The 19968-nt window shown below is 38.6% G+C and overlaps 1 protein-coding gene across 3 annotated transcripts in view; it reads right to left on the minus strand.

Annotated features, from left to right (window-relative positions):
- Positions 1-16637, minus strand: part of si:ch73-40a2.1 (tyrosine-protein kinase Mer) — a 39760-nt gene extending 23123 nt beyond the window's left edge. For all 3 annotated transcript variants that reach the window (XM_041984836.1, XM_041984835.1, XM_041984834.1), the window contains exons 1-8: positions 16463-16637; positions 15531-15592; positions 13064-13682; positions 9136-9291; positions 7614-7946; positions 7171-7366; positions 4753-4838; positions 2511-2624 (exon numbers count right to left, since the gene is read on the minus strand). In XM_041984836.1, the coding sequence (XP_041840770.1) occupies positions 2511-2624; positions 4753-4838; positions 7171-7366; positions 7614-7946; positions 9136-9291; positions 13064-13682; positions 15531-15592; positions 16463-16553 (1657 nt within the window). In that variant the 5' untranslated portion in view covers positions 16554-16637. The remainder of the gene's footprint in view (positions 1-2510; positions 2625-4752; positions 4839-7170; positions 7367-7613; positions 7947-9135; positions 9292-13063; positions 13683-15530; positions 15593-16462) is intronic.
- Between the last annotated feature and the right edge of the window lie 3331 nt (positions 16638-19968).

Below are 19968 nucleotides of genomic sequence, written 5' to 3' on the forward strand. Positions count from 1 at the left end.
ATGCCCAGCATCGGGTCCTTCCGTTCCCTGGTTCCTGGGTCCTGGTCAGAGAGACGAGGAGGAAGCACATGCGGTCTAAAAGGTGGCTGGGTCCCTTCCAGGTCCTGTTGGTCACTCACACAGTGGTGAAGGTCGCTGAAAGGTCCACGTGGATCCACGCATCCCACTGTAGGAGGTTCCAAGATCCACCAACCCCAGCCCCACCAGCTGACCTCTCAACCACAGGGCAGAATAATCCCTGAGGTCAGCCCCGTGTGAGGTAGTCTACCCCCACGTGGCGACATGAAGTGCACCATCTTTCTCATCACACTCCTCTTCTGGTACCTGGATCCAACCGGTCCTCACCCAACACAACGCACCCCAGCTCCATCCCAACCCGCCAGACGACTGCAGGGGACAGAAGCACCCTCCTTAAGGAGGCCGAGACGACCACACCCTGATCATCATGACCACACTGATAATCTTTGGTGGCAGGTTGCAAACATGTCAGCTCATAAATTGACAAATGTCAGCTGCTATGTTTATGGACTGGTGCCACATGCCATCTCCTATTAGACAGTTTTCATTAATAGAACGTTCAATTTCCATGTTCATCATTATGCTCCAGCGGATTCCTCTCCCTACTATGATGTTGGTGATTTGGAGTTCTTTGAGTAAATTTTCTCTTTATGTGTGATTAATATGTTTCATTTTAATCAAAGGGGTGGATTATAATGGAAAATTTATACACATAGCCCTTAAACTCTATTATTTACACTTTGTATTATTAAAAACCTTGACTTATGATTCACTGAGGAGGAGAACAACTTGTACCCAGATAATATTTAGTGAGCTCTCCTCTCCCATCACACCACTGATAACATTCTTTAGAAACTGTGTACCAGGCTGTGCAGGGTTTGAAGACGGTGTACTGAGGATTTGCACCAACGACCTTGATGCCATCACGTCATGCGAGTCTATATTAACCAAGCCCATGTGTATCTCTGCGGACTCGCTCAGCCAAAGCTGTTTGACTGTGTGATTCCCATTGCTGATCAGCTCTTAATAAAAATACTTTGTTTGATTCTCACATAGTGTGTGATCTTTGATAATAAAATTCCACAACACACTCTTTGTACAACTTAATCCAACACCCACCGAATCCCTAATTTCGATGGCTACGACATCTGCTTTGGATTTAACATCCCCATCCCTGTGTGGGTTCGATGCCCCATCCCAAAGATGAGATCTCCCCCCAGCTCTCCTGCTCCGCTTCCAGCACCATAAACTCCACTCAGTCTTGGCCTCTGCTTCACCTGCATCATCACGGTCTTCGATGAGAAGGAGAAACAGCAACAGCTGGGTGCAGGAGCAGCTGCAGCCCACCAGTGAAAGAAGGAAAGCAGTGGAGGAGCGGCTGATGGGTGCTATGGTTTAGGAGGGACGGTTATGCAGCCACATTGCAGATTTTTTAACAAAATTCCAGTCCACCAAAATAGTGGACTCTTATGCTGCTCTCTCTGACATCCAAGAAAAAGACTGAGGGGCCTAAATTTATTTGTATATAGTTATCTTGTTTGTGCTTTCTACCTATTTTCCTATATATTTCCACTTTTTACTTGCACATTATACAGACCTTTGATCCTTTGTCTGTACTTCATTTGTATACACAGTAGTTAATGTTTTTATTTGCACATTCTACTGGCTTGTTTGCACTGGCTTGTTTCTTTAGTTAATTGATTATAGGTATTTTCTTTTGATGGCACATTATACTAACTTGTTTGCACTGCCTCATTTTATTTGTATATTTCATTGACTAGTTTGCTCTTCGTTGCACATTTCTGTTCCACTCCTAAACATTTTAATTTGCCTTTGTTTGGAATGCACATTAATAAAGATGGTTTGCAATAAATGGATATCTTATTTCATTTACCACATGCAGATGTGTACACTGGTAGTCAGTGGAAACGGTCAAAAAAAGTTCTTTGGACAACAGCATGGAATGCAAAAAAAATCTGAACTGTCCACATTGGTTAACATCCTTTTGCCACAGCAGCATGCCAACGTGAGAGTTAAACATAGTTTGTCAGGTCCGTCCATACAGCAAGTGGTGCTGTAGTGGACCATGCCCTGGAAAGCTGGTGGGGCTGTAGTTCTTCCAATGATTGTCCCCTGCAACCACTCTTCACCACTCCCTAGCTTGTAGTGGAAATGTATTGGCTGGCTTCAGCATTGCTGTCATCAGTGTAAAAATTATGCAAGACAAGACAAGCCTTGACAATGTTCATCACTTTGTCAGGGAGGCATTTGAGGGACCGTCCAAGGATACGCCATCTTGCTACTAGAATCCCAAATGAATTCTCAATGTGTGGATCCACATACTCTGTGGATCCTGAGACACTTTGTCCTATCAGGTGTTACAGAGTGAAAAATGGTTCATTTGGATGTGTATAAACAAGAAAAGAGTTTGCAAGATTATAGACTGTAAAGCCAACACATTTTGTTTTGTTATTGATTAACTATGAACTGACCTTTGCCCAGCTCCTTGCCCAGGGTCAGTTGGTTTCGTTCTACCAGGACTTCCTTCAAATTGGCCAACAGTCTACCACCAATCCTCTCCAGCAAAGGTGTTCCACCCTGTGCAACTGCAGCAAAATCAGAAGAGGCTCATTTAAAATAAAAATCTTAAGATAAAATGAAAAGGTGCCAGCACACTGACATATTTGCAATATAAAATGAATTTTCTTTGCAGTATTTCTTTGAAGTCTGTATATCCTCAAACTGCATTCTAAAATACACCACTAGGTGGTAGTAAATGGAATGTAGAGTAAACTAAAGCTAACATCACATGCTATCAGCATGTCTGCACTTTAGTTTTCATCTGTCTAACATGACTGTAATTATAGTTTCTATGTCTATCTGTGATGCAGTTAATCGTTGTATTTGTGGAAAAAGCAACAGCTCATATTTCTTGTTTCAGCTCAATTCCTTATTTCCCTGGCAGACCATCACTGTGAATGTGAAATACTCTCACACTAACTGCATATACAACTGAACAGGACAATAGACATCATATATGCCAACTAAAAGGAGGCACCCCACCTCTCTCCACTGGGGAAGTCGGATCACAAAAAGGCAAGTTGCAATATTGATTTGAACGCTAGAGGCTCTCATGTAAACAAGAGTGTGAACACGACAGATCAGATGTAAATAGAATGGAGGATAGTTTTGAAGATTGTCTCTCGGACCTTGTCCACAATTACCTGCATCTGTAAGATATTTCCTCCCCGTTACACAGTGACAAACACTCATACCTGAACAGTTGGCAACAGATTGGAAGTGTTCGGGGGACTGATTCCCTGGAAATACAATGTGACTGGTAGATTGACCTTTTCACTATTTCACTATTTATGGCGGAAGCTGTCATGCAAGGCACTCAACCACGAGGCCCGCAGTAATCTCCCCTGTCCTGTTCATGCTCTACACATATGACTTCCAGTATTTCTGCAAAATGTAGAAATACTCTGATAACACTGCAATAAGAGGGAGTACAGGAGTCTGGTGGAGGATTTTGTGGGATGGTGCAGGTCTAACCATCTGTAGCTGAACACCTCCACGACTAAGGAGATGACGGTGGACTTCAGGAGGAAGAGACCCCATCTCCATCCCACTTCCATCGAGTGATTGGACATGGAAGCGGTCAAGACCTATAAATACCTGAGACTGCAGCTGGATGACAAACTAGACTGGTCTGAAAAAAAACACAGCATTTTACCATAAAGGACAGTCTGCATTGGGGGTCCTTTACCATTTGCATGAAACTGCTCCTGATATTTTACCAGTCTTTATAAAAAAGAGTGATGCTGGATGGTTGGACAGACTGGTGAGGAGGGCTGGATCTGTGATGGGCACAGAACTGGATTCTCTGGTGTCAGTGGCATAGAGACAGATCCTAGAAAAGATTCTGTCCATCCTGGACATTGCACAGCACTCACTACACCAGACTCTGATCAGCATGTTCAGCAACAGGGTAACATGCTCCACAATCTGATGGAAGAACTCTTTTGTCCCCCAAAGACTGTACAACTCATCAAAGGGGGGCCTGGGAGGCTCATCATGATCCAGTTCATAGTCACATTTACCTCAGGACTTTATAAACACTCTTTGCACACTCTTTCTGCACTATACTTTTAATATGTTGTTACTGACCTGTTTTCACTTTTGACTCTTACTTGTCTTTTTCTTGTATTTATGTCACTACTGAGTATTTAAATTCCCTCAGGGATGAGTAAAGCTTCTACCTTCCTTTTATTAAGTTATTGAGTAAATAAAAAGTAGAGTTTTGTCATATAGGGGAAACATAAATGCAATTGACAGTAAATAAAAAAAAACAGAAAAATCCTGCAACATTTAAATTTCCTTTCAGAGATTCAAAAAGTTGCGATTGTTGAAATTTGAAAGGATGTATTTTGTTGCCGAAAACTTACTTTCTAGATTTCATTAACTAAACTATGGGACTTTTAAAATAAATATTTTTAACACAACAAACAAGTTTATTAGAAACACAGAATGTTAATTAATATGAAGGAGCAACCGGTTTTAGCAGCATGCAGTGAGCTTTACTAAATATATTCACAGTATGTTTCTCTGTCTGGTTGTAGCTAACATGACCATAACAGGGGATAAAAGAAATCTTTGTTTAGCTTGGGGAAATATATTTTGTTGAAAATAACTAGAAATTTCCATGTTACTGCTCAGGAGATTAGAACTTACTGTTGGGCTGTGGGGGTGCAGTCCCCACCATCTGTTGGCGGCAGTAAGTTTCACGGGGAGGCAAAATCACCATTTCATGGTCTGACCTGTAGAAAAAGATGAGTCAGCAGTTATCTGATTTGACATATGAATGATTTTATTGTGTAGCAAACAAGAGAAACACAGCCCTCAGGCTCATCTCATGGGCAGTAGTAACGCCTCCTGCTGGTCAGAGGGGTGAATATGTGGTGTATTACTTTTTTAGATGCCAGTAAATAGGACCTCAGAAGTTTGAAATACAAACAGCTATCTTTTACATACAGCAGTAGCAATGCTTTTAGTGTTTCAGTTAGCCTGTTCACACAAACATTAAGTTTTACTACCATTTTATTTGGTACATTACTTTAGCTTTTATGCTCCCAATGTTTCAAAACCAAGACTCCTTTGATAAAGCAGTCATTTCTTCCCAAAAAGAGTTGCTGGATTCAGCAAAGCTGAATTTTCATGCTTTATTTCAAACTAATCCTATAAAACAAGAATCTAAGAAATCACGAAACACAAAGAAACTCGCTGACAGACAGAAATAAAGCAGCAGCTCTGAGCAAAAGTGGCAGATTTGAACAGAGAAGGTGGATGTCTCTCTGCAGGTGCACTCAGATATCCAGAAAAAAGTCTGTCAATGAAAATATTTTCTTTGCATACCATAAAAAGGTTTTATTTTCTTTTGGTTTTCATTGGTTCAAACTTAATTTTTAGACAGTAACAAATTATGCCAAATAAATATTCAGATTTACTCTTGAGTATTTCCAATTAACTACAAACTTCAAAGTGTCTTTTATCTTTTTACAGTTTTTCATTTGAGTGTTTTCCCCCTTTGGCTGGGTGTTGATGGTAATATTACTGATGTTACACAACTAAGCAGCAGCAGATTACACAGGATCTCTTACATAGTTTATCCTTGTTTAATACTAGGGTTAGGACTGGACTGTCAGCCTCAGTTACTCATCGATTTGAAAGCAAGCGCACCTTGTTCAGTGCTTATTTTTATTAAATTTCACAGCAAAAGGTGTTATCATAAACTAATTAAAGTGGGGGTGTTGGGTGGGTGCTGTCAAGCAGTGCTTGACATGATTTCAGGGTCCATTAGAAAGTAATTGTGTTAGTAACCCGTTAGAGCTGTTTTTCATTAGTAATGACAAACACCTGTTTTGCAATTTCTTTTGCACTTTAGTTATAAAGTCAGTAAGCATTTTTTTTTTATGTACTGGCTGTTCTGTCTGATTACATAGTGTATAACCTGAAACTCTGCAGGCTAATACCGGGAACCATTACATTTACTAATAACATAAAATTTGGCACATAGGGCTCAGTAGTTTGACAGGTTGCATGCATTATATTATATTAAGATGCCATTTTAGAGTCCAGCTGAAAGTTAGACATTAAAAAGCAGCTACTAAACTGAAAAACAAGAAGGAGCCACAAACTTGCACATGAAGAGTTTGGTCATTTCTTCTTATGTTGTGGAGCCAAATCAGAGTCTGAGTTCATCTTTTCACGTTGAAATGAATAAACTCAGGACCTGCCACTAAGCTCCTGTTAGCTGAGAAAAACTCAAGCTTAAGGTCAGAGCAGAGGCTTCTACCATTCCACTTCCTTTGACATGCCAAGTTCCCTTGAATTAGCAAGGACAGTCCAGGTAGGCTTTGCAAATTTGATGTTTAAAACAGAAGCAAAGGAGGCCACCCCAGTCTACTCTGATTGGTCTGCTGACTCTGCTGAACACCATCTCAGAAACACGAGTCTCACAAACTGTTTTCTGTCAGGTAGTCATAAAGCCACGTGTTGTGGAGGTGTCCACCTCACAAAACAGAGCAGCTGAATATTATTAAAAGCACTTGAGGAATCAAAGAACCGGATCCTTAAAGTGCTGCCTGATTGGTCCAGATGAGAGTGGGCTCTCTGAAATAGGTATATGACGGCATCTTCAACCCAAAATAAGGCATGAAAACCAATGAACCGGTCTGTAATCCTTTAGAGCAGATGGACGAGCTATTGCATGGAGATGAGTAGTGGATGTACTTATAAGCACTGAGTGGAGGCAGTTTACAAAATTCAAATGTGATTACCAGGCCCACATATACTAAGAATGGTTTAAGTTATTGATATACAATAAGTGTCAGGGTCCATCCATGTAGGGTAGACTCCACCTTCTCCTTGACAGATTTATTGCGCTCTCACATTATTACACTTCAGACCAGTGTATCAGCTGTGTCAGAGTGACTCAGTCAGTCTGTCTGACATTATTTTAACCTGATTCAATTCAATCATTGCTACAGTCACAGATAATTAGCACTACCAACCAACAGCTATGATTTTTGTTTAACATATTTAAAACTGTTATTAATGCTATGTGGACACAAGAAAAGAAGGTTACTTTACCTGAGTTTAGAGTAGTTTTTACGCCAAGCACACACTGCAATGGAGATTAGAAGCGTGAGCAGCAGGATTCCAAGTATAGTTACAACACCAATTGTGAGGAGTTTGGAGAGATGACTCTGCTGTAGAGTAGTTGGAGTTAATTCATGACTTGTGACGTTTAAGCCTGGGGTCTCAGTGACCAGGGGAGGACTTTTCCCTGAAAGAAACACAACTGGGGTTCATGCGTTTTGTTTAAGTTACATATGCATATGATGACAAATGAGGAAAGATCCTCTAGTGAGAAAGATCATCATCATATCTTTTTTGGAGCAGCAAGTAATTTGAATAAGTATAGTATATGAATGTATAAAGGAAGTAATATCTTCATTATTAATAACAACCAGTATCAGTAAAGGCTCCTGCACTGTGTGATGTGTTGACATTAACTAGTGAGGGCGACATACTTCTGTGAATAACGATGGTCGCAGTGGACGGATGTGATTCTTCCTGCAGGGTAGAGATGTCGTTCCACGCTTGCACTGAGACTCGGTAATCACACCATGGGTTGAGTCCCACAATGTTGACTTCCTTGTTGGTGAGCTCTTCTGAGTCTTGTAGAAAAACCACATTGTTCCCACACTCCTTCCACCGACTGCTAGCTTCTGTTTTCCTTTCACATGTGACACGGTACTTTACTTCTTTTCTGCCTCCCAGGTCATGAGGAGGGTCCCACATCACTGTCAGTACAGAGCTGTTATGATACCACGCTGTGAGATTCACCGGAGCAGAAGGTGGCTCTAAGAAGAACAAAAACATAAAATTCACTAAATCCACCTCATAATGTAGATAAATAACAAAGAATCATAATAATACAAGTAGCATCCCTTTATTTATTTTATTTTTTCTGCTATACTGCTTCTGCTGCTATCAGTGAGAAGTGTAATAAAAACAAAGCACAGTTTTTAATCCAAAATACAAAAAAGATGGCTAAATATTATTTACATATATGCAGAATATCCAACGGTCTTACAGTGTATATTACTTTCAAACTGATAATATACATTTCATGGAAATATATTTTGTAAATGTTTGAAGAAATAAATACAGTACATCCTGTTGAAAAATATTTTAAAAATTAGAAATATAAAATGGTACAGAAGTCATTCTTCCCAACATCCAGAGCCCTGCAGAGCAAGAAGTTGAACTTAAATGACCAATATTAGATACGATATGAAGTCTGATTTCATTAAAAAAAAAAAAGAAAAGATTAAAAAATTTCCACCTACTACAATATTTGGGGATAAAGTAAGTATTTCATCCATTCAGTTTAATTTAATTTCAAAAGGGTTACTTGATTATTTAACAAATTATTTAACATAATGCAGAAATTCTGAAGAAAACAACGCTGCTTAAGGAGCACTGCTAAAAAAAAACAAACCAAAAAAAAGATTTTTTTCCACTGTAATGCATCATTTTGTGCTTTAGTGCTCTATGAACAGTGATCATGAGGTTTTGCAGCTGTTATTACATTAGCTGGTCTTTTGTGGGGAGATTTTTGTTGTTGTTACTACAGACTGTAAATATTGCAGGATTATGTACATCAGTATTTAACTGAATTCCAGTTGCGATACTGAAGACAGAATCATTTTAAACTGAGAGCTAAAACCGATTTATTTTGGGCAACAACTTCAGCATCACCAGTAACTGCAGCCCGCCATGACACCAGGACATATTACAGAGTAGGACACTAGAAAATAAAGCTAGACGGGAACTGTCACTCTCCTGTTACTGCCAACATAAAACAAACCAGCACTTTACTGTATGTTAGTGTGTGGTAAGTCTTTAAGTTTTAGGTGGTATTTCAGATCCTTTCAAAAAACTACAGTATATAAAGATCATAAATTTCTGAAATCTAGTTATTATTATATTTTCCTATAGTTAAGTGTCTGGTTATTATTACATCCAGTAAACAAATATATTCCTTACTTGTGCAGCCAAGATGATGGTGGTCAGAAGGCAGGCGGCTGAATCCCGGATGACATTCACATTTCTCTGATCCCTCTGTGATGGTCCAGGTATTTATGGGGCATATCTGGCATCCTCCAGTCTCATTGGCTGCTTTATAGTATCCCATCCTGCAGGCTAGTGAGACAAACAGGTAGTCAGCGTCTGCCACCACAGATTCTGATTATTTTTAAATCATGCATGTCTGCAGTTTGGGCCTCAAGTGAAGAAGAAGAAGAACAAGAAGAGGAGGAGGAGAAGAAGAAGAAGAACCAGGAGAAAATAAAGAAGAATACTCTATGCATCCATCTGGGGAAATCCACAGTAGAGACAGAAGTCAAACCGATAACCAATTATCCGCCCATTCTTTCCACTGTGGGCTTAAAATCTTTGGCAATACAACAAAGATAAGGCAAACATATATGTGTTCATAGTCCTGTAAAACAACCTGTATTTGGGAGAATATGTTGACAGCATGCGTCATTAATAAGTATTTATTTAATTCTGTAATGTTAGTCTATCCCAGTAATTAGCAGGCAAGAGGCAGCGGACACCTCGGACAGGTCGCCAGTCCATCGCAGGACCAACACGGAGACAAACAACTCACTCCTAGAGAGATTGTGTTTGATGGCACCGTGACATCTGCTATGAGCATTTCTGGACCCGTCGTTGCCCACACATGTTCACACCAGTTTAATGCTGGTTCCTGAATCCATATAATCATTTTATGTATATTAGCAGCCCAATAGTAATGCTTTAAGATTATATGGTGACAATCCACCAGCAGCTTTTTTAAAAACTCTCTGTTGGGGATCCTACCTTTTCAAATAAATAAATAAAAAAAATGTTTAATGCAAGAAAAAACTATTTGGTAAGAACACTGGCAAACACTGAGAAAGATATTAGAAACATGGGAGTGTGTTCATTACCCTGCAGAATGCAGAATATTCAAGTCCAACTTAAATTAATCAACCAGGGATGAAATATAATTTTGTAACGATCTGGAAATATTTACACCTGAATACTTAAAACTGTTCTTAGACAGTTTTTAAGGGAGATAGTTTTCTGGGACTGCCTGCGCAAAATTATTAAAAGAAAATTATTCACTTTTTGAGAAATTTATTTATATTGCATTTATCCTAATCTGTACAACAACACACTTTTTTGAGATGAGGGCGGTATTGAGTCTGAGATTAACAGTGAGTTGTGTGTAAGTGTGTTTCCGAATTATTTTTAAGAATAATTGGATAAATGGCCTTTTTTGTTTACTTTTGTTTTTAACTTTAATTTTCACCTTTTAAAATTTTTCACACACTATATTGACACACTAGACCATGAAACACAAGGATTAAAATCGTGATGCAAAGAAAGGCGAGATTTAACTTTACTAGTTGCTGCAGATGAAAAGAAAACAGGATTTGACTTCTGAGTTAATATGTGCATCAATGTCTATGATCGATAAGAAGCAGTGTTGGTTATCATTCAAATCTACCACAAACCAGTGAACAGCAACGAGAAGAAAACAAGGAAACCCAACTAGACAGAGGAACAGTGTTTGCTCCTGGCTCAATTTGTCAATGACCATTAAAATCTTTTAGGAGGTAGATTTCACGAACAACCACTTTGTATTGAGGAGGCAGAGACATGGATGATGTGTTAGACCCAGCAGAGGCATAACACAGGGTAATACACCATAAGTCAGTGACCAGTATTCTTAAACAGCCTTATGGTGGTGAATATACTTCAGCTACAAACATGATTCCTGCGCGATCCAATCTGTAGCATTTAATTAATTCATCGTCATCCAGTGTGTTTTTTAGGGGAAATTCTAAGGAAACATCATGATTCTAAGAATTTTCTCAGAATTTGGCCATAAGGATCAGCTGTTTGCACTGAGGAATAGATGTTTTGTGTCAGAGGGGAAGAATAAGAACTGTTATCATTTCATGGCTTTTTCTAAAGAGGAAATATGAAACTTTGAATCTGCTGAGAAATGCACTTAAAGTGTGTCAAAAAATAAAAATAAACAATGCTAAAGGTCAGAGAGAGAAGGAAGAGAAAGAGGTAAAAGAGGATGTGAAAAACACAAGTTGTTTTTGCTCAAGCAGGAAATGATTCATGTCCATCCAAGATTAGACTGACCAAAATCTACTGCATGCAGCAGAAAATGTCTGAGACAGTTATCTCAGATTCAAATAGGGTGTTAATATCAACATGGTAACATGCAGTCAAATAAAAACATTGCCCTTGTGACAACTGCTAATGTTCAAATTAAAAACACAAAAACTTTTCTAAAACATTCACAGAATACTTAACATTTTCCTGCTATTGTTGCTGACTGTTCACATTTTACACATTTTTCCAAAACAAATTGGAATATTGTGTAAAACGTAGCTAAAAATGGACATCATTGATTAAAATATCTTTTCAGCATTTATAGACCTTTCTCAGCTTTCGTCACTGAAGACGTGACTTGCACTTTGAGAACGTTCATGGGTGGCAAAAAGATAAACAAAGCAGGCATACATCCACCGGTTCAGTTGCTAGAGTTAGTACTTCACATAAAAAAATAAATTAATTAATAAATAATAATAATAATAATAATAATATTGGTGGTACATTCTTGTTTGTGTCTTTGGATGTTCCAATCGACATTCCAAGAATGGGATTTTATTTTACAGGTTGCCAGCTGCTGTCAACCAGCACCAGACACTTCACAATAGTCTGTTGTTAACAGACATGCAATTAAGGCTAATTTTGTCTTCCAAAAGTGCAACAACCCATTGTCCCTGGCCTATGTCATGTCCATCTTCATGTTTGTCTGCGCTCCTGAGAAAAGAAGGCAAAAGAATAATCTGGAAAAGTTCGAAAGATGACCGCAAGCTGATAAGCGAAGAGTACAAATTCAATTAAAGTTTATTAAAAATGGTCTTGTTCAGATATTCTGGTTCGTGCAACAAGAAATGGAAATATAAAATGTTGTTTATATATAATGAACATGACAGTCAAATAATAAGTTTATATGTAAGTCATGTTTTATGTGAAGCAGCAAATGAAAAAAAAAATTCTCAGGATTTTGAGCACCAACAACTGCACATTTTTCTAAATATTCCTGCCTGACCTGACTACATAAGTGCTGAACACCACATGCCAGCAACTGGATATCAACACACTGGCCATTTTGAATGCACACCATGGACGATTCAGCAAAGAACCCAAAAGTGTTTTTTTATCAAAGGAGAGGAAAAGAAAAGAAAAAGGAACAGCACATGAAATAAGACAAGAGCCAACGCTGGACTGACTTTGACTGGCTGGGGAGATCTCAGAGAAGAGACAGGATGAAGAAGGATGCTGAACTGTCTGTTGTTAGGGAGCGCCTCACTGAGAAAAACTTCACTTGTGCTTCTTTAATGTTTGCATGATTTTTTGGCAGCCTCATGACCTCAGGTAAAATGGTACCTGAGTCTAGGATGTTAATGTAACACACAAGGCCACTACAAAAAAGCCTACATGTTGTAAAGAACGGGCCAATTAAACCTTTCGGGCTTGAAGTTTAACTGAAAACCAATCTAAACGTTGGATCAGTTTATGGATACATACGTGATGCAGCAGTACATCAGAATCAGAAAACTTTATTAATCCCGGAGGAAATTGTCTACATGTAGATACAGTACATGTAGAAGTCGTCAGCATTAATGCTATTCCATGTAGAAAAGTCTTCCATAACATACATGTTCATCTTCATTGCCTTTCAAGGCAGGGCTCTATCTCAGACCACTAAAAGCAAAATCACCTCAGTCATGAAAAGGAATTTTAACAATAATTCTCCAAATAAAAAAAGTGAGATTTTGTTAAACATTAATCATGTGTGACTTCATTAAAAGTAAAATAAATCAAGTATTTTCCATACCTTGACATGTGTTATCCATCTCTTCATGTCCATGTTTACAGGTACACCCACCTTGTAGAGGCCCCCACGTTCCATCCATATTACACACTCTTGAAGGAGGAGATCCCTCCACAGCACCCTTCACACAAGAGCCAAACGTGAGCCCTGATCCGGCCCCTGTACTTTTAAATAAAATCAGACCAGATGCCAGCTCAGGGCATATCCTGTAATACAGTCTGATGGATGTTACAAAAACACATGTTCCTGAGTAGGAAAAGGCAAGCTGGAAGCCTCCACGAGTGATTGAACCCAGGTTCAGGGCCAGGGTGTGGTTCAGGTGGCTGAATATTTGGGCTGGAGGTACAGAACGAGAGAAAGGCTTGGGGCTCTTGAGGTGTAAGACAGTCCTCATATTATTTATTTTTTTGATAGGGGTTTGTAGGTCGAAAAGGTAAACTTGGAGAGGGCTGAGCGGACCAGGTAATTCCTCCTCTTGGGCTATTGCAATATCCATTAGTAAATAGTGGGCGTCTTTGCACTCCATCCACGGGCTTAGGACAGTTCTCATCACTCTCTTCCCACAGGCTTGGAGCACAGGTACAGGACTGGGAGTACCAGCTTTTATTCGAATTTCACTCCACTGTGAGATAAGAAATTAAGTAATTAGAGAAAAGCTGCACACAAATGTCCAAGTTAGGAAACATACAAATAAAAACAGGATCCAATGATTAGCTAGATATAAAGCCCAACAATGTATACACAAAGGAGAAACATTTTACCAATTCATGAAAAACATAAAGTAATCATGAAATCAATAGTAAGAACATGTCTCAGAAAATAGGGTGAGAGAAACAAAAGACTGGAAAAGAAAGTGGTATTATAAATGTTGGGGATAAAATATGGTTTAATATGGCTTAATATAGGTATTAACAGCCATTAACAAGACATCTAAGTCTAATATACAAGCAATTATCTGCACAGTCAGGACCATTTGAATATATATCTGTTATACCATAATAAATAATAAAGTTTATTATTTTAATAAAAATTTCCTCAGATATGATCCACACATTTTCTTTTCTTTTAAAGAAAAAAAACACCTTCCTGGATGGTCAAATTGAATTTGTTATTTGAGTGTGAAACAATAGCAACAAATATGTGCTGTTATTTACATGACCCTAATGGTCAGTTTCTTCATTGAAAGAATTCTTGGTCTTGTTAATAAACCCTTCCACATCAGCCTGGAAGTGCAGAAGCATAGCTGAAGTTTAAAAAGGGAAACGATACCACGTTATAATGTGATGTGTTATTGTAAAAAAGTGAAACTTATTACATTATAAGTTGATATGTTTTGTGGTGAATATGTGGAATATTAACAGTATTTGTCTTTGAATGAAGAAACTGTGCATCCAGAAGCTCAGTGAAATGTATAATTTACTGAGACAAGGCGAGACCGGACAACAGTGAAGCTTGGCGGACGTGATAATGTTGACGTATCCTTAAATCAGACAGGACTATGTCTTCGTGTCGGCAATGAAATTCTGAAAATTAGGGTTCATGGGGGGTGGAGTCTTCTCAAGTGGGTTTGCCTTCTTTGTCCACCAGGCTGCTGGGACACTGGTACACTTTTATCTACAAGGCCATGCTTGGACTACTGCCCTTCTATATTTGTAACCTAATCACATGGAGAAATGTTGATTTGTATGGTTTGTGATCAAGTAATCATTTGTGTGGAGTTTGCATGTTCTCCCTACTAGGTTAGGTTAATTGATGACTCTAAATTCTCCCTAAGAGTGAGTGTGAGTGTGTGTTGGCCCTGCGGTGGACTGGTGACCTGTCCGGGGTGTACCCTGCCTCTCACCTATTAATGCTGGGACAGGCTTTAGCTTACCTGCAGCCCATAATGGACTAAGCTGTACAGAGAATGAATGAATGAACTGGGAAAATAGGGCCTTTGTCTTCTCTGCGCCTTCCACATGGAACATGTATCAAAAGGACTGGAAGTTATCAGAACTTATTTCATTGAATGATTTTAAATCCTGACTGAGATCACTTGAGACAGCCTCTTTAACCTGTAACTGTTTTCATAGTTTGTAAGTATTTTAACTGTTTATTTTCTCTGTTAATTGTTGTAATTAATACTTTAGTTGTAACTGATACTTTTTGCTGCCTCTTTGCCAGGACTCCCTTGCAAAAGAGTTTTTTTAATCTCAGTGGGAATTCCTAGTTAAATAAAGGTTATATAAAAATGAAAAAATTCTGAGTTACCTTAAGAGTTTACTCAAAAAACATTTGCAGCTGGTTCTCTTTTTTTTAGGTTCACTCAATTATTTTTTCACAGTATTGATGAAGTCTCTTAGTTTTCGTGGTTAACTCATTAATGCATCTTGGATGGGTGGTAAATGGGTGGTGGCATATTTTACTACAAAGCCTTTTTTTTTTGTATAGTTTTTGTACAATGAAAACATCACTTAGTAATCATACTTACTTCATTGGATGGTTCTGAAATCCATCCCAATCTGGTCTGTTTGTCAGAATGGATAAGCTCCACTAAACAAAGGAAAGAAAATTAAGACTTAACCCTCCTGAAATGGATCATTTCAATGGTAAAATTACAAGCGTTATTGATGTCATTGCTCCCACCAAGGTGGAAGTGATCACTGCCACAAAAAGCAGAACATATGTCATCACTGTGTCGACTCAGAGTCACGAACACCATGACACACTTTTTTCCAATCAGTCCTAAAAACCTGGATGAAACTAGATGTGATGCCCTTAAATCCATCCACAGAGCCAGCCAGCTCACCTTTTTCAATTTTGCCTCTAATACCTCCACATCTCGCAGTCATAAATGACAGATGTTGTGCATGCATTAAATGCATTAAAAAATGTAATTAGTCACCTTCATTTACATAATCTTATTGACAGCCTTACTTAGCTGATTTCAAATTACTTGGATCAAAGTATTTTAGTTTTAATTTCAAGTTTAGTAGATTTTGAGTTTTAGGAATTTTCTTTTAAATATACAACCACAGTTTCACAGAACTTTGTTCTCTATAAACAGAATGCAATCATTTACTAATCATTTAGGTTTTATTTATTTATTTATTTATTTTATTGTGATACCAGAAACGTTTTAAAACTGTGTTGTATCACATTTTATCCTGACAACTTCCCTTAAACATTTCTTAAACATTTGGAGACTGATTGGTACAATTGCTCTTAAACCAAAACGTTTTCTCAGCAGAACCTTTTTTTTATTATTATTATTATTTGCAAAATTTTATTTATAATCCAGTGTTGACAAGGTACACCGCATATTTATATATGTATATGGCTCACATTAGATCACACTGCATCATACTATATTTTGCTGAATTCTTCCTGAGAGTACTTGGATGTAAACTTTTTGACACTCACCTTCTTCTCCATGATGCTGCGTATCACAGCCAGCCTCCCAGATCAGCCACCACAGCAGGACTAACCGCAGTAAACTGCTGCAAACAGCCATATTTTCAGCTCCCTCCCAGGCTGGGTTATGACCCTCAGCTCCCAGCTTGTTAGTCAGCTTATCTAAGAGACGCCTGTATTTACACCAACTAATGTGTTTGTCAGGAGGAAATTTAGCTGAAATAAGCTTTCCTCCTCTGGAGAATCCACCCACATCCTGTAGACAAACAAGGTTCCTGTATGTGGTGTTGCTTGGTCCTTTCAGAAAGACAGTGTAATCATAGTGAAAATACACAATCCTTAACAGAAATTCTACAAATAAAATAAAATAAAGAAAGAAATAAAATCAAAATAAAAAATGTTAAGAAATAGGAGAAAAGCCCTGAAACATTACATTTGGCAGAGGATATAAATACACATACAGAACTTTGAAGTTCTCTGTTTAATAAAACATGGCCTTTATTTGAATAAAACTTAAAGTGTTTTAGTTTAATAACTGAAAATAATCCAAATTTGGTTAAGCCCCGAACCCCACACACCACCACCCCCTCCTCTGCTCTCACATCTTCAGACACAAGTTAGTTTTGGCACAAATATCTCGCAAGGAATGAGCCAAAAGTCAGGCCACAGTTTTATCACGCTGTGACTCGCGAGAGCACATTTGTGACTTGCAGCAGCAGATTCAGGAAGTTGTAATCGCTGAGTTGAGGTTGTAAAGCAAAATGAACACTAGAAAAAAAAATTAATTACAAGTAAACTATGGAAGATAATTTGTCAGATGGACTATTTTTTCTCTGTGTGTGAGTTTTCTTTACAGCAGAAAACTTTGACATACAAGTTCAGATTTTTGATGCACAACTTCTCACATTGTATTCTACAAGTTTTCACATCAAATCTACAAGTTTGTTCATTTTGGCACATTTTTACCTTCATAAATGAGGCTCCCCACCAATTCTGTTAAGATCACAATCAATGGTACAGTCCCAGCCCCGTCCCAGAATGGCCTGGTTATTCAGCTCCTTGAAGAACCCCACCTTTTCTTCTGCATATACACTGGTAACACAAAAAGTCACCCCACTCATTTCCAGCAGAAGAAACCAGCAGTCATCCTGCTACCACCTCCCTATAGGAAAGAAAAGTCACATTTACTCTTTATAAAATTTAGAACTGCAACCTCGCTACTCCAATTAAAGCCATGACTTAGAACACAATCCCCTCCCATCATCTCTACCATTCTAACTTAACACCTGCATCAGTGTGAGTCTCCTGAAGCAGCACAATATCCAGCCTATTATGCTTCACCACTTTGTGTATCTCTCTTTTTCCTATCCCTTCCACCATTTATGTTGAAAGAACCCACCCGAAACCCCTGCGTCAAAAGGGCAGAGGACAGAAGGAACAGTGACACCAGGAAAACCCGTAACAAAGAGAACACCAGCAGTTGATGCATGATCATAGTGTTTATTCCACTAATTTACATTTCCTTGATGCTTTGTCTTTAACCGCTTTTCTCACAGTTGTGACATGCTTTTTGAGCCAGTAACTTTTCTTCTCATCTCTGAACTTGAAGCTGACATACTGCCGGAAGTTAACAGTCCTAACAAAGTTTTCACTGTCAGGAAGGTAATATTTAACTTTCACTGATCTACCAAAGAGAAATCAATCATTTCTCCCACTGTGTACAGATCTGTTTTACACATCAGAATATCAAGAACAGAAGTATCAGATTCACTGCCATACCCTGCTTCATCAGGATCTTCAACATCCTGACTGCAACAAACTTTCTCTGTGCTATCTATACCTGGCCGTGGAGCAGCCAGGAACTCCTGCATGATCACCTACTGAAGCCATCCCCTCATCCTCTTTATCCATCCTGTCGCTCCATCTCCCTTCTCCTCCTCAGCTAACCAAAGTGAAGCAGTATACTGGTGTCGAGCTTTTTCAAAACTATGACCAAAATCAAAGCGAAAATGGTTCTTAATATGTGGTCTCCCATGTTGTAGACAAAACGAAAAGAAGCAGAAACTGGAGTTTGTTTTCTTCTGGTAGACGTAAATACGTCACGTCCACGCTCTGTATCAAAACCCTTCCAGATCCATGAGAACTGAGAAAGACAACTGGGTCTAATGTAGAAATGAGGATTGAGATTGGGGCGAGCCTGAACTGCATGCCACCTGACCCACAGACAAGCAGATGAGTAAAGTGACCCAAGGCAAGGGGCTCTTTGGTTGATGTACGAATTTCCCTTTTATTCAAGATAAATCAACTGCCGCTCCCAAGCTAAATCTACCAACAAAATAAATCCAATAAGCTCCAAACCACCTATCTTTCATTTTCATTTCTTTTATTGCCTCATGTTTCAAAGGAGCCTCAGGAGAGATGACATGGACACAGAGGGACCAGAGTAACCGAGTGACTAATGCAGAAAAACTCAGAAAAACTGTAACAGGCATGATGACCAAAACTGAACAGTCCAGACTCAGCACAATCACTCGCTAGGATACAGGAAACCGCTGATTCTTTTTAAAGCTTCAAAAATTGTGTTTCTCGGAAAACTGTTTCTCGGTTCCTTTTGGTCAGCTAACACCAGCAAACACACTTGCTGAAATAACCTCAGCTGGCTCTAAAGCGCTTAATCAAGAGGGTTCCCAAACTTCACATGATACCATGATGTTAACCAGATGCATTCATACCTGCACCAACACGAACTTTCTCCCCTAAACTTCTCATTGTTTATTATAAATTACATTAGCTGGTGATAGTTTATAAAATAATGTGTCAAAAAGATCATTTCCACCATCATTTTCCATGTGAAGGAACGCTTTTAATGTTGCTGTTTTGATGAAGAGTGTGAACAACCAGAGACCAGTGCTGAGCTCTGAGCTGTCTGAGCCTCTCTGGCACCATCTAGCAGCTGTACCCATCAATTCCTTAAAATATGCCATTGTCTGTGTTTCTGTTTGCTTTAGAGTCATTAACAATTAAACAAAATCTATCATTAAATAAACATCATAAAACATAAATAAACTACGGTCATTTTGGTCTTTTTTCAATGAAGAAGAAAAAAAGAAAAAGAAAACAAGAAAAGATGGTATTATTACTTTGTTCCTAGTTCCTAGTCCTCATGAGAGCTTTAGCTCCTTGCAGTTTACAGATCAGACTTGCAGGATGAAGCATTGTCATGAACAATATTTTTTTTTATTCCTAATTACTTTAATTTTTCTTCCTTGGTCAGCCTGAATTAACTAATCTTTATTTTCTCAAGATTCAACCTGAAAGGGACAGAAAGAGAGTCAAATGTTTCTGATTCAATCAGTGGACAGACTGACATGATTCTTTTTGTAACAATACGTGTTACATAACACAGAGGGACCAGAGTCACCAGAGTCCAGGCCAGAATCTTTAGATTTATCAATTGAAAATAAATTGGTTCGAGGTGATATGATTACATGAGATGAGAGATGCATTTCGATTAA

The sequence above is a fragment of the Melanotaenia boesemani genome, chromosome 5, assembly GCF_017639745.1.
Source record: "Melanotaenia boesemani isolate fMelBoe1 chromosome 5, fMelBoe1.pri, whole genome shotgun sequence".
Lineage (NCBI taxonomy): Eukaryota > Metazoa > Chordata > Actinopteri > Atheriniformes > Melanotaeniidae > Melanotaenia > Melanotaenia boesemani.